Source organism: Odontomachus brunneus, unplaced genomic scaffold (assembly GCF_010583005.1).
Source record: "Odontomachus brunneus isolate Ranch 3 - 2012 unplaced genomic scaffold, Obru_v1 Obru_scaffold_091, whole genome shotgun sequence".
In the NCBI taxonomy this organism is placed as follows: Eukaryota; Metazoa; Arthropoda; class Insecta; order Hymenoptera; family Formicidae; genus Odontomachus; species Odontomachus brunneus.
The window spans coordinates 1,220,805-1,246,801 of NW_022639541.1; the positions used below are offsets into that span (position 1 = coordinate 1,220,805).

The following is a 25,997-nucleotide window of genomic DNA, read 5'->3' on the forward strand; positions in this document are numbered from 1 at the left end:
GCCCCTCCCCCCCAGCCCCGACGCCAGGGTGAACTCGCTTGAATTTCATCGCGCGGCTACATTCTAATTTACGTTTAACAGGCTATTAAAGTTTATATGCATTCGCCGGTGGGAATCTGGGCTGAAGTTGAATCGTAATACGAATACTATAGGGATGTTTGGTAGGGTGATCACTGAACCCAGCATCAAAGAGTATATGCGTTTATACCGGATTGCTCGCGCTCGCGACTGTATTTGCGCTTTGTGCGAAATATTCGCAAGCGAGCGATCGCACGCGTACACACGCATGCATGGCTACGCACCCCTCGCGCGTCCTCTCTCTCTCTCTCTCTCTCTCTCTCTCTCTCTCTCTCTCTCGGTCTCTGGTCGGCGGTGAAATTTTTCGATTTTCCCCGGCAATCGTCGCGTGCTGCGGAAAATATTGTAGTGGAAATTGCGACGGAATTGTTGGTAATCTTGGGTCATGCAGAAATTATGAGCGAAATATCACTGCATAATTTGTTTAAATTGTTACGCACGTCTGACATTTTACTGAAAAACTGTCTTTTTTCAGGTCGTTTATTCCATCGATGAACGAGGCAACTAATTGATCCCGCTTAGCAGAGCAAGATGACCACGCTGCTGCATGTTTGTATTGATCCAGAGAATCGTGACGTGCATCAATCGTAGAAAAAGGCTATCTCTATCATCTATGTATAGTCAGTCATAACGACAATCTAAGAAGTTGTAATTTCGAGATTCTAAGGTATGTGATATCTAGCCTCCCTATATGGGACATCTAGCACCCTAGTCTCCCCTATAAGAGACGTTACAGTATGGCAGATTTTGCGGCATATCAATGGGCAAAATTATTTACCCGTCGAGCGAGAATAAACGCGGCAAATAAACGAACATAATAACGAGGAGCGACAACGAACGCGCGCTCTCTTGCTCCTCCGAACGCATGAATTATCAATGCAAATTTTCATGTTGCGACGAGCGCGCCGCGCAAACAAACCAACACGCGTCTCGACAAAAGATATTAGTGCGACAGATATTTCTCGATCGGAGAGATATTGTTATTAATCGAATTGCCGCGTAACACGCCGTATCAGCCGGCGTAATCCGCGCGTTCCCTCGCCTCGTCTCCCCCGCGATTCCAAGCGCAGAAGAATTATACGCGGCAATTTTACCCGGATCAAAATTCGGAACCTCCGTTTCTGGCAGTATTCAATAATCTCCCATGCATATTTCACCGCACGCGCCGTCGAATCTCTAAACGAACTGTAGCATATGACAGAATACGCGGGCGTGCGTGTGTTTAAAGCGGATTTGTCTCGGGTATGATGAAACATGCAATATGTACGCGGGCGTGGACGCGGCGTGTGTCGTCGTGGATCTCGGAGTTTCCATATTTTCCGCGTGACGTCATCGCCGATACAATCGTTGTAATACGCGATTACCGATGACGAACGTTTATCCGCGACTGTTCCGCGCCTTTCTTCTTTCCCCTTCTCTTTTTCTCCCTGCCGTGTCTTCCTCTCATATTACCGGATATCTCTCGCCCCGGTAATGGACATTATCGTTGATTTTACATCCGAGGCATCGAACATCATCCCCTGTCCCTCCTTTCATCCTCCGCGAAGAGTATGTGTTGTAACTCGAACACGCGATAAAAGTGCGACACGTGTGTGGCTGTATGCAAATCACCGTCGACCATCATAATCCTATCGGATCATCGGATCGACCACGTGGGAAGAGGGAGGAGACGCTGCGCGCGCGAGAGCGAGCCCGCGATTTGTGGCCGAACGGAAATTACCAGGACGGATCGAATTATAACTCTTCGTGAGCGCGAGGAATCCACTTGGCGGGGCCGTGCCCGCGAACTCATTTCCGCGACTGCAACGTGCAAGCTGAGCTGAATCACGGATATGGCGAATGATGCGAAAAGTTTCGCTAGCTGCCTCTCAAGGAGCATCCGGGAATTGTTTTTCCACCATCAAGTATCTCTCCCGTTCGAATTTTCCGCCGCTTCCCCCTCGCTAAGTTTCGCGAGCAAAAGTTGAAATTACGAAACACGCGGGCGAGAGACGAGGTAGGAGGGTGCTACGTCGCGGGCTATGAAGGCCGTCGTTGCCGTCGCCGAGATCCGCGGCGAGAATTTCGCGCATCCATCCTCCGTCGTGACAGTTACGCTGATATTCGCAACCGACGGCCAATTTATTGCTATTTCGCGCAAACACGGTACCACGGGCGCGCTAATGACTCGTGAAGGAGAGCGAGAAGCTTCCACGACGATCTATGGAAAGACGTGAGATCGCGAGCATCTCTCGCGAATGTTCCTGCGCCCCGACAGGAGAAACAGCTCGAGAAGAAATATTCCCAGGAAAAACTGGTCGATTTTCTACACTGACTAGGATTTATTAAACTATCCGTAATGGAAAGGAAAATACTGGCCAGAAATTATCCAAGGAGAAATGATAATTAAAAATTAAGTTGCAACCATCTCAATAATAAATGAATTTGCACGTGAAAAGACTCTACCTTCTGAAACACAAATTTATTATTTTTGGATTGGATAATGAAATATATTGCATGTATCTTATTACTTTTCACAGCACATACGTGTCAAGAAAGGACAATAATAAAATACCATATTATATAATGTCGAATCGAATAGTGAAAACGATTTAACATAATTTTGTGCAAAAAAACTTGGTTAGAAACTGACTAGTTACTGTTCAATTACTGGCAAAGCGTCGTCTAATACTAGTCAATAACGAAAATCCCCGACCAGTTACTCACTAGAAAAATGTCGCTCTTTCTACTTAGGAGAGCAATAAATGAATCGTCAATGCAAAAGTGACGAAGAAATTCGACAAGCGGAAAAATTGCACGGCGTCGAGCACGTGAAATCAAGGATCATCCCCGCAGCGTCCCGCCTCTGAGCGGTCCAATAAAATCGCAATAATCATCACGTCAAAACCGTCGCGCGCTCCCGCTGATATCAACGTTTTCAGCGCTTGAATTCCAACCGGGCGACGTATGTCGCTCTGTAACGTGTGCATGAATTCCCCATTGAGATTCGTCGGATTCCTCGCGAAATAACGCGGCTAATAGCCGACTCAACGCGATCATCGCAAGCGAGACCGCGGTGGCAGATATCAAACTGCCGGAATTGCCGTTCCACGGTGTATTGATATTCAACGGGCGTCTGCCTGATAAAGCGTCGAGTGGAATATTCAATCAAGCGTGGTAGTAGCGAGAAAGGGGGCGACATGAGGGGGGCGAGACGACGATGGTGAGAGGAGGAAGCGCGGATAGTTGGAGGTACAGAGGCAAGGGGGAAGGGAGGGGTTGCATCTTCTGCCGACCAGATGCCGCCGTGCGACGACTAGGCAAAAGAGCGAAAGGAGGGAGAGAGGAGAGAGAGAGAGCGGGTAAGCGAGCGAGAGAAAAAGAGAGATAGACCGATGGTAGTAAAAGGTGGAGGAGGATCACGGGGAACCGTGGATGGCGAGCGAGTGTTGATCGACGCTGCTTGCGCATTCCTGGCGAGGACTAAGGAATAACGTCGCTAAAGCGAAGGTAAACGATTCCTCAAGGCGTCAACGAGTTCGCGAGGGATCTCTCCTCGGCTGGAGAAGTAATTTGATATAGCGGCGCGTGCTCCCCTCTGATCACATGGATTCTTTAAGGTCTCGAGATGTTACCTGTCGTCGCGCGACGGAAATCGCGAGCAGTTTGATGGCGTGCTTCAAGAAGCGTCTTGTCCTTTCGCAGGACGAGAGATCTTGCGCCGCGCTGCGTCTCTCGACAGTTTGTCTATCGTGTGCGCACGCGGTAATTTTCCAACAAAGAGGATTCATGTCGCGCACGTCTTCCCTCTATTACGCGATATTCTTACGACATTAATCAAAGGATTAGATTTGTCAGGAAGTTTGATTCGATTTTTAATAGTGACGTTGTATGCGTGCAATAACAACAGCAATGCTGATAATGTTTGCTGTCAAAACTTTGGCAGGGAATCATAGGCAACTACAGGGACTACTTGCTTGATGAATAATGGGTTTCCATTGAATGCAGTAAAATCAAACTCAATGCAATAGATTGAACCGAATTGTTTGACTAACCTAATACTACACGAAGAGAATATTATAGTTTTTTTTTCATATAAATTTTTTAAAATTTTACTAGTTTCTGATAATGCGGAAATAGTTATAAAGTTATAATATTCCAGGGAGCGTAGTGAATTTTGCTAGAAAAATTGAACATTTTTTTAAAAATACATTTCACAGTTTCTAAAATTTAAATAAAACGTATGAAATGAAAGGATATTAAATTATTGCAACGTCGATTTATTCCGCGGCTATAAAATTCTGCAGTAATTTTTACTACAAAATTCTCTCCGTGTACGAGAAGTGAGGATATTAATTATTTATTTGCTTGACGGTCCGTCGTATTGTTCGAGGGGAGCTTCGTCGGCGTAACGACGAGGAGGCAATACGCTAAATTCCGGTCACGTAAATCAGTAGCGCGAATTTTCGTGTTGCGAGAATAATAACTGTGATTCCCGACGATAAGAGCCGCGGAGTAATTGAATGTGCTAATCTGTGCGCCACTGACCTGGACATCTTTGGTGAACTGGTTGTTGCAGTAGATGTGGACGGCGGAGAATTCGCGTATTTTGTCGAACTCGAACTTGATCTCGACCGGCTGGCTGCGGGTGTCGTTTCGCCAGCCTATCCAGCCCTGAGTGGCGCGATCGTTATCGTAGTATCCCATTTTGAAGTTGTCGGGCCCCGTTTTGCCGTCTGTCAGCTGACCCAGGCCACGGCGCAGCTCGCCGTCCCAGTGGCCGTCGTAGGTCGCATCGAAGAATTCCCATCCGTTGCCCCTTTTATCGCCCTGGGGCATCGAGTAGGACACCACGCCGTCTGCGGCGAAGGGAAACAAGTCAAGATGCTATGTTGACCCTTTATCCGCCTTCACTTCTCCCCCGCCTCCCTCAGCCTCGTTCGACCGTCAGAATGTCTTCGATTTGTTCGCGAACGCGAGTTACAACACGCCGCTGCCAACTGCCACCACTTTACGACGGACGTGCGAGATGTACAAAGATTGCAAATGTGGCGTAATATAAGTTTCACGTCGACGCGAGCGCGTCTCCTAATAAAAGTTTTAACGTTTGCGTTCGGAGAGGATAAGTACACACATGCACGCGCGCTTCATGTTCATACGTATACATGAGCATCAACTCGTTGGGTTTTCATCAATTTGCGAGCAAGCGACGGGAAGCGCTCCAGTTACGAAATTAGTTATATTGACCGTATTAATATTTCACGTCTAATCCGAAAGATACATACGCCGCTACTTGCCATCAACCGGCGTGGGAGGCGCTGTCGCTCGTGCGCAACACGCGACAGATTGAAAATCGCTTTTCTCTTTTTTCCTGGAATTTTCACACGCTCCTCGCGTCTTTTTCCGGTGATTTTTAGAACGGGAGCACACAGAAAAAGTTTAAGCAGAAATAAATTGTCCAAACATACACATACAGAAAAATATGAATATATATCTGCTGGGAAAGGCAATTACTTAGTTTGCTTCTTCTGAGTCATGGTTATCTTCAGTAAAGAATATTTTCTTAACGATAATCTTAAAATATATTTAAAATACAGTCTTCAGATGTATCGAAATCTCTAAAAACATCTCTCATTTTTATGTACTCGAATTCTTTCATTCTTTTTGCAAGAACATTACCAAATATTTATCAAAGAAAATGTTGGTTCAATGTCAATAATCTCTCCATGGTTCTATATAATGAGCAAACTGAATTTCTGTTTTAATTAAATATTCTTCGTTGAAATGTTTGGTTGAAATTTATTAAGAGTCAGAATATATTTATAATAAATCTAATGAATTTATGATAGATTTGCGAATATATAAATTTACGAAACGCTTGAAGCATGTAATATTTATTCGAATGCAGTATATTTTTCTGTGCGCGCAGTCAACGAGTCTCCTTATGATTCAGGAATTATCAATTATAATTTATCAATTTTTTTACTGCTTACATTTTTCTGCGGCACATGTTCAAACGCGCACGAGCTTACGCGAGCGTTTTCGCAACGGCACAACGGTTCAGTGCATGCGTGCTAATGATTCGTCGTGTTTCCGGCATTATGAGGGGAGAGAGTAGAGTAGAGATAACGCCTCCTCTTATTCGGCGCTCGTGGCTAATTCGATTCCCGGGCGAAAACGGAATTATACGAGCAAGATTTTGAAAAGCAAATTTGCTCTGGCCGCGCCGGTATCAGGGTTAATGGACAGTCCGGCGGGTGTACCGGTCCGCGGCAAGTTTCACGAAAATTGGCGAGTGCAAACAGCTTACCGCTCCAGTAACACCCGTAGAGCTCGACCCGCATGCAAACCGTCCGCCTGTGATAGCTGTAGGGCAGAAAACGGATCTTGCTCGCCCACAGAGGCGGCTCCAGCTCGTGCTTGGACTCCAAATACGTGTTCGTGTTACCGGGTATTACCTGAAAGCACAGAAGCGCCGGTTCAAGTACGGGACAATTTCAGTTTTCGGCCCGGTGCGGCGCGATGCGGTGTTTGAGCTTTACCAGAGACCTGGCCAGCGTATGTCTCATTAGCTCTCTTTCGTAGCGCTGTTACATTAACCTCGGACAGTCGGGCCGTGCACCATCTATGCACACGCCGTTTCGCTGTTTTCTCGTGTTTTTTTGGTACGAGGATTATCGGACGATACTGACGCAAGCGGGGACGCGAGCGCGAAATCTAGAATTCGAGTGCTTCTTCATGAAGTTAGATTCAGAGTAGAGTATTCACATTCATATAGGGGTTACGATTTCATCCGGAATTGAAGAGTGAATCTGATATGATCTTGAAATCCCTTCAAGTGAAATTTTACTCGAAGAGTAGACTATAATATCAGCCCAGTCATTCACATTCGAGTAACTCTGTAGTCATATAGAACAAATTCTCCACTCTGAATCGTCGAGTGAATATTTTTTTCGTAATTAAACTGTAAATTCAATGTACCTGGTTATCTCACGGGAACGAATTTACTCGAATCGATTAAAACATTCATTTGTTGCAGATGAAGAATGCATCTTTAAGTTAAGAATCTTATGTTAAGAACCTTAAGTTAAAAATCTCAAAAGTCTCAGTTACACATTTATGCTGCAACTTTGAATGTCAAAATATGTCCACTATCGTCTCGAGTGATTTTCCATTCGATTTGAATGGGATTTCACTTCAGGAAATTTAGTTTGCATGTGATATAAATTACGAGTCAAAGCACAATATATTAAATTTAATATTTTTTAGGTTTTTTCTAAAGAGATAATTGCAAGATTTTATGTGTCTAAAGAATATTAAATTTAACGCAATTATACATTTAAAGAGCAATATATTAATTTTTGCAAAAATTTTTCAACGTTCTTAACAATACTTTCTCTTTTACACGACAGTTATAACATTGTTTTCTTTTTTCAGAAGTAATGCCCGGGTTTGAGATGATCTCTAAACCATTGGCACCGTCACTTGGCTCGTCGATCGTGGGAAAACTGTCGCAAGATCAGTGGTGCGAAACAACGAAGCGTATATATGTGACAACAGGATATCCGGAGATAAGGATTTTTCTGATGCAGTTGCCGAATGCAGCTCGAACACGGTACTCTCATATATGTACGTAAAAGCGACTAGCAACCCCTGTTATTGACAAATTGTCGCGGATATACACTCCCGGTGGAAGGACAGTTACTACAACAGTTTTTCGCGGATCTCGATATCGCGAATTCACCCACGACGTGTATGTCTCGCGCGCAGTGCAGCGAGGGAGACATCAATCCCTCTCGCCCCTTGGCAGGTCGCAAAAAGCGTCCGAAAGCGCGTTACTCTTTCTCGTTGCGATCGTCCCGACGTTGCTCGATGACATTTATATCGGCCGGACAATGCCTACGCTTCAGCACGCGAAATACCGCCGTCGTCCCGTATCCTCCACCTCCTCCTCGCCCCTGTTTACCCGGCCCTGACTGTCCCATTGGGTATGTCCTGTCACAGAATGGACATCGCGTTCCACGGGATCAGACCGGGGGCTAAGGACTAATTTCACCCTACATTCCACCGCGTTAGGTCCGACAGAGAGGCAGCGGGTGCAGACAGAAGCCTCGAGCCGAGTTGGGACAGACGGACGGACGCATAGAGATGAAGCGAGAGTGGGGAGTAAGGGAGAGAAGCAAGAGCTCGCGGCAGGGTAACGCGAGGGTAACACGAGGATAACAGGGGGTAGGGAACAAGCAAGTTAGAGAGAGCGAGAGAGAGAGGGTTCAGTTAAACGTTTGCCGCCCGCATTCCCTGATCCTCCCCCGGTCGACGTCGACGTCGTCGTCTCGGTAGCGGCAAACGTGTTGCCGTCGTTGACGACGTCTCTCTCTCTCTCTCTCTCTCTCTTTTGCTCTCCTCGGGTGTACAGGGTTGCGACGGTGCAATATTGATTTCACGTTGTGGGTTTATGAATAAAATAAGCGGTTTATCCAACGGTGGTGTGTATAGGGTGGCGTACGATGTTACAGAGGGTGCGGGGCACGCGGGTGAGTGGCGGCGGTCCCACGGGATCACGCAAAGTAACGTTGCCCATAGTGAGTAGATAGCCAGGTATACTTATACGCTCAGTCCAACGGATATCTTACTATTTTCTTCCCTCTCTCTCTCTCTTTCTCACTAGATCGATAGTCGTTAAAAATTTTCGAACAACCGCATTCGTTTCTAGTTATGTAGTTCTCATGACTGTTGAGAAAGTGGGAACATGTTAACAGCAGAAGTAATATTTTGATAACTTTACGTTCACTGGGAGAAAAATGTTTGGTATTTGTAATCACATAATCATATAGAGAAATAATTACTATAAATTATGATCAAAACAACTATTTTTTAGTCAATTGTACTATAATTTTAATAATATGATAATCTTATATGCATGTTACTATTACTATTTCCGTGTTAGAATAACCAAAAATATGAAAAATATGGCTTAAATTCAATTTGATTCCAATCATATTTTTTTGGTTGTTCCAACACGAACATAGTAGTAGTAAAATGCATATAACATTATTACCACCAACAATTATAATACAATTGCCTTAAAAAAATAATTGTCTTGACCATTATTTATAATAATTATTTCTCTGTATGATTATAGTTACAAATATATTTTCTCTCAGTGTTTGCGTCAGTAAAGAGGGTTATTTGCTTACATATAATACGCAAAATTAAGAATAATGATGTTATAAATTTATATAATGATATTAAGTTTATATATTGATGTTAAATTTATATAAATAATTTATTATATATACATATAATAGCTATTGATTGCGCATTAGATGCATGTAGACAATCGTATTTACTGACGCATACACGATATAAAGCTATCAAAATATTATTTCTTTTTTTAACACGTTTACACTTTCTAGATTAATGGACAATTACAAGAACCGCGCAGCTCAAAATGAACGTGACTGACAGAAGAAACTTTTAATAGTTATCAAACTACGATGATAAGACGTTCACGAAACTAACAAGTAAACCTATCCAAAGGTTACGCTCCAATTTCTTTTTAATTTGGCACAAATGTAGAAGTACAAAAAATATTTAGATAATATTTTTTCATTTTGCTCTACTTTGAGTTTCGCAGACAGTTTATAGCTTTTTAATGTTCTTCTATCATCAACAAGTGCAACAAAAATGCATAAGAAATAAAATTCAATACAAGATATAGGCGTTTTTGGTTTGCTAATTATGAATATAAGATCAAATATGTAAAATTATTTGTATAAATAATAAAATGTTTAAACAAAACATGTAAAAAGTTGAAAAAAAAATTATTTTTACAAATTTCTCGATTTGGCCGAGATTCGAACCATTTTTGATAAATGTTAAATTTATGCACAGATAATTTAGCACATATTTGAACTATTCGGTTTGAATCTCAGCTAAAGGAATTTAGAATGATTCGTGTCTCAGCTATTCCGATTTTGTTAAAATTTTAATAAAAATTTCCGGATTTCTTTCTCTCCCGATTTGATTGCGATTCAAACTATTTTTGAGTAATTTAGCTATTTTTAGTAATTTAGATTTGAAATATTTCGGTTGGAATCTCGGCTAAAGAAATTTAGAATGATTCCTATCTCAGCTATGCCGATTTTATTAAAATTATTTAACTATATCTTGTATTATTTTATTTCTTGTGCAATTTTTCTTGCACTTGTTGATAATAGGAATAAGAACATTAAAAAACTATAAACTATCCATGAAATTCAAAGTGGACCAAAATAAAAAATATGACCTAAATTTTTTTTATACTTCTATATTTGTGCCAAATTAGAAAGAAATCCGAATGTACCTTTTGGATAGGTATACTTGTAAGTGTGTGCACTCTTTATTAAGAAAGACTGACGTCACCTAGCAAGATTCGGATTCACGTATATCTCTTGCGCTATTTTGTCTTCCTTTTTTTTATGATTGCATCGTATTTTTAATCTCCGTTCAATAAATTCAACATTCGCTTAATTTTATTATTACTTGAGCGAGTCGATATTATTAGCAAGTATAAGGCTAGTATTCATAGCCGAATTTTATATTTAAAACCGTTGTAAGTTCATCTTCAGATATTCCGTAGTCAGTGAAATGATTCATATAGCATCTGAAGATAAACTTAAAACGGTTTTAAATATAAAATTCGACTATGATATCGGCCTAAAAAATTTCGGCACGATATAACAAGCACCAAGCACCAGCCACATATACTGCGAGAAGAAACTGCGAGGAGCTTACTTATTAATAATGTACTTACGATACGCCTAGACGATCGCATATCGATATTTTCAACACTCCCGACACTTATTTTCGCGCAAGACTTATTTTCGATAGACAAAACACTTATGATACGCGGTGCGATGTTGATCGATGTGTCCACGGTGGTTACTCGATTCAAAAAGATCGAAAATCAAGATGGACGCGCGATCGATGAAATACGCTGATAATGCGCGCCAATATGTAAACGGTGCTGTGGCTGACAAAGACGCACTCTATGAGGCACCCCTCTCTCTTTCTCTCTCTCTCTTACTAACAGGCTAACGCACCGTGCGAAATTCGGCTTCACGTATGCCACCCGCGTCATATTATCTTTCTCTTTTCCTCCGATTATTATCGCGTTTCTAATTCCCATTCAATAAATCCGCCGGTCGTCCGATTCTGCTACGTAAGCGAGTCGATGTTATTAGCAAGTATAAGAGACTTCGATTTGACACGTTACGACAAATATCAGCTGTATGTTTCGAGAAACGAGATTACTCCGTAATAAAGTATTTACGATACATTCTGACAATCGCACATCGCTACTTTCGACGCTCCCGACACTTATTTTCGCGTGAGACTCACCTTCGTCGGATTAAAGACGCGTAAAACGCGGAGGGATGTCGATCGATGTATCTACGGTGGTTGCTCGATTCAGAAAGATCGAAAATCAAGATGGATGCGCGATCGATGAAATACGCGCGATAATGCGCGCCAATATGTGAACGGTGCCGCGACCGACAAGGACGCACTCTATGAGGCACCCTCTCTCACTCTCTCTCTTTTATTAATAGGCTGATGGAACCGTGTGAAATTCGACATCGTGTATGTCATTCGCATTACATTATGTTTTTCTTTCCTTCCGATTATCATCGCATTTCTAATTTACGTTTAATATATCCGACGATTACGCGATTCTGTTACTATTTGAGCGAGTCGATGTTATTAGCAAATGTAAGAGACTCTGCACGTCGCGACAAACACCGACTGTACGAGAAACGACCAGATTACTCTATAATAATGTATATTTACGTGTTCCGACGATCTCATGTCGTTGTTTTCGTCACTCTAGTACTTATTTCTGTAAGAAACTCACAGAAAACGGCCGAAATATGCATGGAATAACAGAGCGATGTATCCATGGTGGTTGCTCGACACAAAAAGATCGAAGACGCGCGCGAAATCAATGACATGCACTAAAAGTGCATGAACTCGCCGAAAGTGCCGAAGGTGCACGAACGCGCAATGTGAACGGGTCGTGTGTCTACAATGACGCTATCTGTTCAAGGGACGTCTTCTATTCGCTAGTTACTAACAATCTTCCACCAATCGCGTTCGTTTGTAACTACGAGATTGTCATCATTGTTGTTTAATTTAGATGTTGGTAATTAATTGCGCGGGATGCTGGTCCTTTTCGCGCCGAGCAACTGCCATGGATATATCGGTCCTAAATCGTTCCACTTTTCTTACGTCTTTTATTCGTCGAAAGTGAGTCTCGCGCGTTAATAAGTTTTAGGAACGTCGAGAATAACGATTTGCGATCACCGAGACGTATCGTGAGAACGTTATTTGTAAGTAATCTTCTCATTTCTCCTCACGGTATATGCGACCAATGCTTGTCCCGACGTGTCGAATTGAGGTCTCTTGCTAATAACGTCGACTCGCTCACGTAGCAGTAAAATCGAATGGCTTATCGTTGGATTTATTGAACGTAAATTAGAAATGCGATGATAATCGGAGGGAAAGAAGATAACGACGCGAATGACATACGCGACACTGAATTTCGCACGGTGCGTCAGCCTGTTAATAAAAGAGAAAAAGAGAGGGAGAGAGGAATGCCTCATAGAGTGCGTCCTTGTCGGTCGCGGAACCGTTCACATATTGGCGCGCATTATCGGCGTATTTCATCGATCGCGCATCCATCTTGATTTTCGATCTTTCTGAATTGAGCAACCACCGTAGACACATCGATCGACATCGCTCCGCGTTTTACGCGTCTTTAACCCGTCAAAAGTGAGTCTCACGCGGAAATAAATGTCGGAAGTGTTGAAAGTAGCGATGTACGATCGTCGGAATATATCGTAAGTACATTATTACGAAGTAATCTCTTTTTCGAAACATATAACCAGTGCTTGTCGCGACATATCGAATCGAGGTCTCTTGCTAATAACGTTGACTTGCTCACGTAGCAGTAGAATCGTACAGCCGTCGGATTTATTGAACGTAAATTAGAAATACGATGATAATCGGAGGGAAAGAAGATAACGACGCGAATGACATACGCGACACCGAATTTCGCACGGTGCGTCAGCCTGTTAGTAAGAGAGAGAAAGAGAGGGAGAGAAAGGTGCCTCACAGAGTGCGTCCTTGTCGGTCGCGGCACCGTTCACATATTGGCGCGCATTATCGCGCGTATTTCATCGATCGCGCATCCATCTTGATTTTCGATCTTTCTGAATCGAGCAACCACCGTAGACACATCGATCGACATCGCTCCGCATTTTACGCGTCTTTAATCCGTCGAAGGTGAGTCTCACGCGAAAATAAGTGTCGGGAGCGTTGAAAGTAGCGATGTGCGATTGTCAGAATGTATCGTAAGTACTTTATTACGGAATAATCTCGTTTCTCGAAACATACAGCTGATATTTGTAACGTGTCAAATCGAAGTCTCTTATATTTGCTAATAACATCGATTCGCTCAAGTAACAATAGTATTGGACGATTGTCGGTGTTATTAATCGGCGGAATTATAAATGTGATGATAATCAGACGCAAAGAGAAAGAGAGAATGACGCGGGAGATGTATGCGACACGGAATCATGAGTAGTACTTTATAAAATGAAGTGATACTGAAGTGTGTTAAAACAATATGTTAACACGTCTCTACTTTTAACACGCTTTTAACACTGGCAGTTTAATTTAACACGCGCATGTTTATTTTAACCGCTTAATCTAACCTGAAATATCGTCTCTTAACGTTGACGAGACACGATCTTTGAGATTACATGAAGCGGTTGGAATACATACGTATGTTAATTTCTATATAAAATATATTGGCAGATTAATATTTGCATTTTTTCTTTGTACAATTTATTTTCATAAAAATCTTTTATTATTTATAAATTCTTAAAAGTGTAAAAGTCATTTAACGTGTTAAGCTGTTGAAACATGTAAATAAAAAGTAAACGCATCTTTTTTTATAAAACGTCGTAAACATTTTAACGAAGTGCGTTATCTTGTTATATGTCTTCAAGACGTGTTTTCATTATTATATATAATATTTATATAAAATAAACATATTACATACGTATATATGTTAAAGCAATATGGATAAAGTGATTTCTGGAAATTACACTAACAAAATGAATCAAATTAACATATTGTGTTATACAATATTTATTTTGTTAACATAATATGTTAATTTGATTCATTTTGTTAGTATAATTTCCAGAAATCATTGTATTTATATTACTTTAACATATATAAGTATGTAATATGTTTATTTTATATAAATTACACGTAATAATGAGAACACATCTTGGAGACATGTAACAAGATAACGTATTAACTTCGTTAATAAATGTTTGCGACGTGTTATAAAAAAAGGCGCGTTTACTTTTTATTTACATGTTTCAATAGCTTAATATGTTAAATGATACATTAAATGATACGTTAATTTTTAGGAATTTATAAATAATAAAAGATTTTTATGAAAATTAATTGTACAAAGAAAAAATGCAAATATTAATCTGCCAATATATTTTATAATAAATATAAAAATTAAATATTAAAAATTAAAAATTAAATATTAAATATTAATCTACCAATATATTTTATATAGAAATTAACACACGTATGTATTTCAATCGCTGCATCTAATCTCAAAGATCACGTCTCGTCAACATTAAGAGACAATATTTCAGATTAGATTAAGCGGTTAGAATAAACATGCGTGTGTTAAATTAAACTGCCAGTGTTAAAAGCAGAGACGTGTTAACGTATTGTTTTAACACATTTTATTCTGAAGTGCAGCGTTAGTACATTGTAAATTCCAATATGTTAATTTGATTCATTTTATTTGTGTAATTCCCAGAAATCATTTTATCTATATTACTTTAACACATTTAAGTATGTAATATGTTCATTTTATATCTTACACGTAATAATGAGAACATGTTTTGGCGACAAATAACAAGATAACGTACTTCGTTATTAAATGTTTGCGACATGTAAAAAAAGATGCGTTTACTTTTTATTTACATGTTTGAATAGCTTAAAACGTTAAATGACTTTTACACTTTTAGGAAATTATAAATCATAAAAGATTTTTATGAAGATAAATTGCACAAAGAAAGAATGCCAATATTAATCTACAAATATATTTTATTTACATTCGAAATAAGTAATTATTTTCATTGAAAGGAGAAGTATGTTACATAAAATATTGTGAAAATTACAAAATTGAAAACAGATGTAAATTATTGATACACTGTAAACTTAAATATGTTATTATATTATATTATTTTGACTGGATCTTTTTTTCATACGTTTCTTATAGTTTTGAGTTATCAGATATTTTTAAACGTATTAAATTATAATTTACATGTCTTAAACATGTCAAATGATGTGACCTTACCCTGCAAATCCAAGTACATTATTTTTAAACGCATAAACGTGCAATTTGGCTAATGACCCTTTTACACGTTTCTTACCGTTTTAAGTCACATCATTTGACACGTTTAAAACGTGTAAATTATAATTTAATATATTTGAAAATATCTGATGACTCAAAAATGAATGAATGATAAGAAACATGTAAAAAAAGATCCAGCCAAAATAATATATTTAAGTTTGCAGTGTAGTAGTGATTTACGTTTTCAATTTTATGATTTTCACAATACTTTATGTAATGCTTCCCATTTCAATGAAAATAATTACTTATTTCGAATGTAAATAAGATATATTTGCGTTATTTTTTTGGGCAATTTATTTTCATTAAAATCTTTTATGATTTATAATTTCCTAAAAGTGTAAGTCATTTAACGTTTAGTAAGGAGAGTACAATAGATAAATGTGAGATGCATATACTATAGTATATGTGTGTACATATGCATGTACAAATGCGTGTACATACACATGCACATATATACATAGATGCATTTACTTGTACTATATAGTGCATATTTTACAGGGTGTATCGGAAGTCGTGCCGTCATGACTACAAAGCACGCTGTTGGGACAAGGATTCTCGAAGAAACTGACGTCTTCTCCGTTATGACGTGGATCCTATAGCGGGCCTAATTACCGGTTTATTTAACGTGGAAAATTAAGGCAAGGCCCACGGTAGTGTAAATAGATAATAACAAGAGATGCGTTCGTCGAGATGCGAGTGAACAGTGTGTGTAGTTTAAGTATGTTTAACGTCTAATGTTGAAACGATTAATGTCGGTCGATTAATGTCGATTAAACCACTAATGTCGGTCCACTCGCTCGCCCATTTGTTCTCGCCTCGAGGAACACGCGATTCCGAATGATTTGGCGAACGGATCTCGAACGGAGTGAAAATATCCCTTTTTTTTCTCTCTCGGTAACAACCCGTGCACAGACGCTGTGTCGAGGGTGGGGATAAACGACGTACGCTGCTTTCCGTGGCTGAACCCCATGTCGTTCATACATTCACGAACACGTAGACACGCGATTCTACTTGTGTGATCCGGCTCACAGTACCAGACACAGTATCACACACACATACACACATGCATACGTACACACCGAGGCAAAGAGTCGCGTGACAGAGCGTTTTGCGGCAGGCACGACGCATTCCGCGCACGTCTCGCGGCCGAACACACGTTCCCTGCCTTTAGCCACCTTCTACCACTTTTCGGTATACCCATGCACCGACCTCGACTGCTATACCGCGCGCTATCAACGTGCCCGGCCGCGAAGTTGCGCCTGCCGCCCAAACACGGTCCTTCGGGCACCCTTACGAGGTTGCTGGTACCGTTACGTACGTGACCCTCGCGATGACCTCATTTCGGGGCTATCCCCTCGCTCCCGTCCTCGCAATGTTTGCGTTTCGAGTTCAACTTTAGTTCCTATTTCGCTGATGGTCTCTCGCGACCCTCGCCGCTCCGAAACGTGAGCCCTTACACGCTTCGAAATTTTTTGGCAACGCTATTCGCGCCCCTTTGGACCGGCCAGTTCAACCTGCTTCTTTCTTTCTTTCTTTTTTCTTTCTCGCACGCGGTACACATAGCGGAGAGTTCAATTACCGAGACGTAAAAGCGGTTCATGGCTTTCTTTCTCCGCCCGACAACCCTTCCTCCTTTCTTTCCACCCTCCGAACTCGCGCGTATGTGGCCGTTTTCTTTCTCCTTCTCTTCTTCGAGGAACAGACACTTCGAAAGTACTCCCCAAGGTGCGCCCTTACCACCTTACCAACGGATAGCTTACTGCACCCTGGGTGAAAAACCCTTCTCTACCTATCCAGGGGTCGATTCTTTCTCATTTCACGGCAACCAGGGACCCATTTTCGCCGCGCGTTATGTTGCTGCCGGTTCTCTTTCCCTTCTCCTTTCGCGTGCAACGGCGTAGCGTCGAGATCTTGCAGCTCTGACATTTAACTGTCTATACGCTCGAGCTTTAAGGGCCGCTCTAAGCGTTCGTCGTTTCGCGTCCTTACAACGGTCTTGCCTTATTAACTTTAATACGTTTAATGCGCTTAACGCGAAGAGAAAAGTTGAAATTGCAAAGTGGACAAAGTACCGAGATAATTGGAGGTAATTACTTGCACCTCGCGAAAATCATTTTGGTTTCGATATATTTCGTAGAGCGTCGAGCCACTTGTACTTTAAACCACGCGGAGTTGCAATCTCATCTCTGAGGCGCAACATTTTAAATTGTTGCGATTCGCGTTACACCGATAACGTGCGGCTCTTAGTCGCTGCTGACGAATATCGAAATTAAAGTGATCTCTCCGGGGCGTAACCTCTCGTGAATAATTGTCCAATTTAAATTTATCCAAATTACGGACGCAGAGATGTGTCGAACATGTGTCGCGCGCGTAGAGATTCGAGAGATTCCGAATAAATTGAAAAATATCCGAAACGCAGATGATGACGACGACGCGTCCGGAAGCGAGTTCGAGAGAACTACTCCACACAGACCGTCCCTCTCTTCGCCATTTGCCACGACTGCTCTAAAGTATATTTACAGATACGCGGAAAAATTGAAATGGCCAGCCCTGGCGTCTCGCGATCGCGATAAAGTTCCACGAAAGCGACGCTTGCTCTTCCCGTTCCAGCCACTCCCCATAAACGGTGTCTGAATTTAAAAAGTTTATAACCACATCTAGCATCCAGCAAGTGCACTTCGATCGTGACGTCATCGGAGATGCATATTTACGAGATAGACCTCCCCGTCGTAAACTGCGCGTGCAGCTATTACGATTTGAAGGAGCTGTCACGATAAAGTTCCATCGAGCCGTGTCGCATCCCCCTTGACTCTTTCTACATTGTGCGCCGTGGTCCTCTTTCCGTCGCCGTGCAGCTTCTTCTCTCTTTTACTCGCGCGCGCTCCCCCCTCCCGTCCTCACAAGAAAGTGCCAGCTGCATAATTTCGCGATGCCGCTGCGACACGCGATAGACGTACACAGGACTCGGCAGATGTCCTATCCCGTGCTCGGTCACGTCATCCGGCTGTCGTTCCTTTGCAAAATGGCTCGCCGTTTTCATTTTCTGTTCCGTTGAGGTTCCTTAATTCTGACGCGGTCACGACCCGTGGCGGAGGCGCCGGCGCCGTGTCCTGACTATTTCTTCACCCGCGCATTACCATCAGCGATCTCGATACGTCTCGGCGCCGAGAGCGCCAACTGATCTCGATTATTTCGCATGGGAATGCATAATTCGCGAGATCGTGGGTCAATTCAATATTCACTTCAATCAATCTTTCATTTCTCTTGTCAGGAAAATTTAATTTATAAATTTGTAAAAGGAGAAAATATAAAATTCGTCATGCAATAACTTTCTTGCTTGATGAATTTGTGAGTTTGAACTTCTTTTTTTTATGAATTTGACCTGATTTTTATTTTTTCATTAATAATGACACATCTTAATCCTTTGAGCCCTGACGTATCCTTGAGGATACAACATATAACTCTAAGAATTTATATTTAGATAAGAATATTTAGATAAGATATTTAGATTATAAGAATATTTTGATTGATCTATTCACTTTATTTAATGGAGCGTTTTTGTAGCTAGACAGAGAGAACGATTTGGTTGAATCAAATAAACGCTTCTTTGGAATAGTCCAAACGAATTTTTCGATTGATCGAACAAAATTTTGTTTGAAGCAACAAAAATATTTATTTGCAACTTAGTTCCAAAGAAATATTTTTGTTGTGTCAACCAAATAATTTGTTTGGACTATTCCAAAGAAATATTTATTTGATTCAATAAATCGTTCTCTCTGTGTATCTATTTGAACAAAATTTAAAAATTTTTTCTGACTAAAATACTTTTCAAGTCAAACACTATTTACACGTATAAAATAGGATAAACGTAAAATATTGAATAAATATAAAGTAGCTTTTATTGAAATATATTGAAATATATTGAAATACTAAATTTCCCAAAAAAAGAGTTGGGGACTCAAAGGATCAAGAGTGAAAATTCCCCGATGTGTCCAGAGAGGCAAAACGACAAGAAAGGAACCATCTGCTGTTATCAGCTCGCGATTATCTCGAATTATCATTCACGATATCCACGACAATGCGAAGTACCGCGTATAAATGCACTGCACTCCCTGCGCGACCGCGACGGCCTCGGATATTCCCCGAGACCATTACAGATCGATACTACCTGTAATCGTTCGCTGCTTAACACTTGACCCTTATACGCAGCCGGGAGAGAGCGTACGCAGGCACGAAGGGTGGAAAATAGGAGAGGCAGGAAATTACGTTGAAAAGGCACGTAGAGTGGGTATCCGCCGCGCGTCAACAATGGTAAATCGTCGTCTAATCTTTGATACCTCTTTCCGGAGGGGCGGGGGTCGCGGTAATAAAAAGTAACGGCTCGCTTTTCAGCTCTTTAAATAGTACACGCCGCGTACAACGCGCGTATTCTCACTGGGGGACACGACCTTATGGAATCGTGAAATCGCGCGTTTGCATCACGACGATGACGACAACGATGACAACGACGAGGAAGAGTAGGAGGAAAAGGAGGAGGAAGCGGCAGCATTTAATTCGACGATTTGCATATGATGATTAGAATTAATAGCTCGTGAAAATGATAATTACGCTCATGAATCGGAGATCTAATGCAAATTAATAATGCGATATAAATCGAAAATGACGGGATATTATGTACGTATCGGTCGTATTAATCGAACCTGACGCAAGCCGAGTAATTATACTGCCGGAAACAATGCTGAAAGCGGGCGAAATATTTCAAAACGATGTTTAAACTATTTCGCGGACAAACTCGTGCGTCAGCTCGGTCGTATGGCTGCGATACGCGACACAGCACAAAATATTCACGATACTGTCACGAGAGATGCTTGATATCGTACAATTTTGTGTGTGGGCAAATCATTCTCTTGTATTAAGCTCTCCTACATTTGCTCTAACTGTATTTTCCATTATTTCTGCTTAACTATATTCTTACTTGATAACAGCTTTTCTCGCATGATTCGTATAGTGAACAAATTCTTATTTCGAACTTTCATATACTGAAAGAAAAAAAACGGTTGATCCAATTAAAAATGTGGTCACTTTTAGCTTCAACTATACCTTTTGGTTGTTCTGATACGAAGAAAAGTAGCAACATGCATATAAGGCTACACTGAGAGAAAATTATAGTTGTTTTCGACGTCAATCATACTTTTTTATGATTTTAACCACAAAAATTAGAAGAACCATTTTTCTAATAACACTTACTAAAATAATGGTTCTTCTAATTATTTTTGTGGTTAAAATCACAAAAAAATATAGTTGACGCCGAAAGCAACTATAATTTTCTCTCGGTGTATATTATCACTAATGTTATAGTAGAATTTTATTAAAAATAGCTTTTTCTTCACCATAATGTATTAACATAATTGTTTCCCTGCGTAATTATAGTTATATAAATATTAAACGTTCGACTTCAAATCAGCGCTTATCACGTTGAACCGGATATCTTTGTAATTCGTTTGTTATTTTGTCGAAAACGCGCGTTTTCCGCCTCGTAAACGGCTGACGGCATATATCTTTTTTCAACGGCGCGACTCGCGAAGTACGTCGACGAAAAAATTCGTGCAGCCAAGCTCGAAGCGACCCTGCCGCCGCCGCCCTGTGCTATTCGTGCGCGATTTTGAAGTGTTCATAACTTATGCCGGTGGCGCCTTTTTTGCCCGTCGAAGCGCCGTATAAAACGAATTTATTGCGTCGGTGCATGCATGTCGTGACGGCGGCTGCCTGCCTGCCTGCCTGCCACCGCGAATATTTTCATGCACTTCTCGTGAATGACGCTATTGGAATTTCGTCCGTCGATGGGCCGATATTTTTAGAACATCCCGCCTATTACCGATTATGGGCCCCGGCCCGCTCCCGCGCTCCCGTCGTCCTTTTATCCGCGGGAAATATTCGTTTGATCAAAAACGCGCGCGTCGCGCTTCGAGATAACTCGACTCGGCCTCTTCGCGAATAAAGAGAGAGAGAAAAAGAGCGAGGGAATGAGATTTCTCGTTTAAATGCGTAGGGAAGCATTCTCTCGCGCTCTATTCTGCGCATTTATCGTCGTTAGGGCCTCCTAACTTCCTGAATCTTGCATCTTGCGGTATATTTTAGGGAGAGACGTAAACTCGCCCTTGAAAATCCCCCAAGTACTTTGTGGTCTCGGTAAAACGCGCTCGAGAGCTTTTCGAATAACGTTAATTAGGAGAAATCCCGTCGTGTTAAGTTGGTGCAAGAGACTCGTCGGTTTTTCTATTAAATTCTTGTAGAAAAGTTGGATATTAGGGAACTAAGAACACTAAGAGGAAAAGTATCTAAGAAATAAAAAATGTTTATTCAGTCTGTGTACTAATAAAATATTTGTATAAAATGTTTTAAATAAGAACATGTATATTTTCTCAAAATGTTAGCTTTTTATGAGAAAGCAATGTTTATTTTTTTTAAATAAAAAATTTAAATTTAAGTAAAATTGTTAGTACTCATCGAATATTTTTCAAATATTTATTAAATAAAAAAATATACAGTTTTTTAGAACTTAAGTTTTTCATGAGAGCAATTGTTTGTTCTATTTAAATAAAAGAATTTAGATTTAAGTAGATCATTATCGGTATATTCACTGAAAAAATATTTTTTATTTTTAAATATGTTTTTCTTAGTATAAAAAATTGTTATTAGTTGTCCCTATTATTATATCCCTTTATTATATTTATTATTATAGGGGATTTTTAGATGTATGATGAGATAGAAAAACTAGTCGATTGTTAATTTTATTTCTCAAAATAATTATTTCTCCAACTTCTTTTCTATTTTATTTGATAAACACGATGATAATCTTTTGCATCAACCCAATATTATTTTCCCAAAAACTTTACATCTCTATTTTTGCACAACTCCCATCGGGAATTGAATCGAGGCGACTGTGACGCAATTGCCGACAGTATCAGGTCGTTCTCTACCTCCAATCCGAAACGTCCGGCGGTCCCGTCGTCGTCGCGAAAATCCGCGGGCGCGCTCTTTATCCGCGATTAAATCCGTCGGTTTTGATACGTAATAAAAGAGCGTAACGCTAATGCGCGCCGCGTTATCGCCGCGTCCGCGAGTTATTACGCGATATCGCCCGTCCGCGGCTGCACCGCGTAATCGGGGCCGTTCGCAGCCGTTGATCCGACGAGCGCACGTGGGCGTATCTCGCTTCTACGACGACCAGACCTATCGCTCTCTAACGCGAACGCATACACCGGCTGGTCGGCCAGCTAGCTGACCATTCTCGTTCGCGGTTCGTGTACAAACTTACAGTCGCAATTACACAGCAAGCGAGCAGAATCGCCGCGACGAGCGCACACGCGTGTCGTGACGCCGTGAATTATCCCCCGTGCGGACAGAGAGCCGCGTTGCGCTAATGTCTTCGGCTTCCTGTGCGTGCAAACGTTACGGCTAACATCATAGCCGCGGCAATATCGCCCTGCGCGTTGATTTTTTTTCCTTCTTTCTCTCAGTCTCACCAGGTAAGCTTCGTCGCGGCTTACCTAGAACAGCATGTGATTTACGCGGAACTGGCCGCGGGATCGGCCAGGAATCAACGCGAGAGAGAAAGAGAGAAAGAGAGAAAGAGAGAGAGAGTCGCTCGCGTGTCCGCATTACGCACGCACGCACCTACGCACGCACGCATCATCCGTCTCCTCGCGCACCCTACTCGCGCGCCCTTATATTCCCCCGACAATTATCGGATTTCCGCACGGAATTCCCCGACGACGACTCGTGCGAGCCGACGTCGTCCCGTCGCTTGTAGCTCACTTTTTGGTTTGAAACAAAACTGTATCTAGGCTCGTAGTCCCGTATTAATAGCCTCTTTCTTGAAAACCTTTCTTGAAACTTGTCTCGCGTGATACTCAGATTTAAATTCAGAGTTAGATTTGAGTGTTTCAGTTAAATTTCAATGACAAATATAATATCATAAATATATCATACATTAGAAAAAAGGAATGATTAACTATATTTTTTATTGATAAAAAAATAGTAGTGTTAACATGCATATAGAGTCATTATCACTGACAATGTAGTAGAATTTAATTAAAAAAATAGTCTTTTGATAATATTTGTAATAATTGTTACTCAATGTGATTATAGTTACGAATACCAAACATCTTTTTTTCAATGCACACTTAGAAAAATTTCTTGGTTATTAAGATAAAAGCATGTTTGATGATCATTAAGGAAACATCGAATAGTTACTGTTGCAAATTGTTTCTCATCATTTGTTATCGTAACAAACACACATTGCCTTACACAAATCACATTTCTTCTCGTCTATTTAGATTGAGTTGATTACGTCCAGAAATGTGGCTCAGAGTAGCAAGTTAAAAATAACATCATTTGTTGCCACTATAGGATTATTTGCTATTCCATATCAACAAACCATTTGTTGCGGCTACTATCTTGTTAGATTAACAAAAGTTTTTCTCTCAATGCATAATTCAGATGGAAAACTGATATAACTTGAAATCCATTTTGATTGCGCGTCGCCGAACAGGATAACGACGGGATCAAACGACTAAATCTAACGGCCTGTTCACAAGCTCCTTCGAACTCGTACTCTCGCGCGCACAAGTTACCGTCGTCTCGCGCTCTTTAATTATATTTCGCCCGCACAAAGGTGCGATTAGAGTTCGCGCAGGGAAACGGACGTATCGTGCGATCACAGGGGTAACGATCGCACGCTACGACGTCCAATCTCGTTTTAGAGACGATAATACATGGCTGTCATATCGGCTAGTCTCTCTTGGATCCTGTTGTTCGGTTAGCCATCATTTTCTGATGCGCCTCGGAATTCTCAGGTGTTTAGGTCATCCAAGGATTATCTCGCCGCGCGATGATCGATCTCACCAGATCGACAAATTCTTACAACGAATACTACATGATAGAGCAATTTTTATTGATTCGTATATATCTTATTCTCTCCAGTTTTTTATGAGAAAAACGTGGTAATATTAATTTTTTGTATGGGCCTTTGTGTGCCCACTTTTTCCAATCTTTGGTATTCTGCTGGGCAAACCAAGGCCTACACAGAAAAATTAATATTACCACGTTTTTCTCATTCAAAACTGAAGAGAATAAAGTAGCTGAGAGTCAAAATGGCTCTGATCTGAGTTTTAGTTTATTGAACAGAGAGCGCCAAAGTTAGAAAAAATATTCTTTTATTATCTATATTTGTTATAAGGGAATACTCTTTTTCTAACTTTGGCGCCTATGATAAGCAAATTAAGGTCCATATAGATATGCTCTATGATGAGAAAATTAGAGTCCATATAGAAAAATGAATATCACATTTCTGAAAGTGCAAGTCTAAAATCGCTCTGGTCATGTCGATGGTGTTTATTATTAGTGAGATTCTCGCAGAGATGTGTGAGATTATTGGTCCCGTTACGTCCGATGGTCCATCTCGTACGTTTGACGGTTTGACCATTGAAATCGTTAACGCGGACAAGAAAAAGGAGAGAAAGGAGAAGTCACGAAGGCGAATTTTCGCGTGGCAGGAGAATTTCTGCTCGAATATCGCGCGCGCGCGCGCCTATCTCCGATGACAATCGCGACGATTCGTATTTGAATAAATAATAAGTGCGTTCTTTTCTTTTTTCATATTTTATAAACAGCAACGCCGAGCGCGGCACTCGAAGCGTCGTGCGCTAGAAATACAAAATGTTTCCATACATCGTCGCGCCGGGGGGTCGAAATCGATATTATCCCGGGCTTCATCAATAGCCCAGGTAGAAAAGTGTTATTCGTGTCGCCGGTACTCGTCGTGTTATTGCACGAACTTCCGTGATTAAGTGCCGTTTTAAAATGTAACGCATAGAGAACACATACACACACACACACACACTTCGCGTGAAAATCTGCGGAAAAAGAGGGTGCCATGTCAGTTGCCACAGGTCATTGTACTCCCTCTCTCTCTCTTTCTCTCTCCGTGGCCGAGGGCCGTGATTAAGAGCCGTTTCAAAACTGATGGCATATACCGATATGTCGCTTCTTTGAATGTTAAATGGGGCCGCTCTGATTAAGCATACTTTTTTATGAGCGTTGTTTCCAAGATTTTTATCGTTTTACACGGAAGAGAAATTGCAAATCCAATATTCGTCGCTCGCGCGCTCCCTCTCATTCTCTCTCTCTTTCTTTGTGACGCGCCTTCTCGTATCTTTTAATATTTTAATCGAGAGACACATAATGTACACGAACGAGCGCGGGCGTATTTTTTACGGTTGCGCCGAACTGCGCGTCGTCGTCGTCTCGTTACATTATTCGTCTCGAATGTGCTTTTAACTTCTGACACCTATTAAAAGTAATACGTCCCTCCTTAACTGCTTACGTCGCACTAAACAGGATAACGAGCTAAAAAACGAGGAAGAAAAAAGAGAGAAAGGGAACAGTG

At 41.1% G+C, this 25,997-nt stretch overlaps 1 protein-coding gene across 3 annotated transcripts in view; it reads right to left on the reverse strand.

Moving 5' to 3' along the window:
- The window catches only part of LOC116848221 (discoidin domain-containing receptor 2-like), a 254,478-nt gene that overhangs the window by 74,090 nt on the left and 154,391 nt on the right, over positions 1-25,997 (reverse strand). For 2 of the 3 annotated variants that reach the window (XM_032824095.1, XM_032824097.1), the window contains 2 exons: positions 6,368-6,515; positions 4,606-4,916 (listed from right to left, as the gene is read on the reverse strand). In XM_032824095.1, coding sequence (XP_032679986.1) covers positions 4,606-4,916; positions 6,368-6,515 — 459 coding nt within the window. Of the gene's footprint in view, positions 1-4,605; positions 4,917-6,367; positions 6,516-11,886; positions 12,018-25,997 lie in introns of those variants that run through there. The other variant, XM_032824096.1, reaches the window with a different exon arrangement.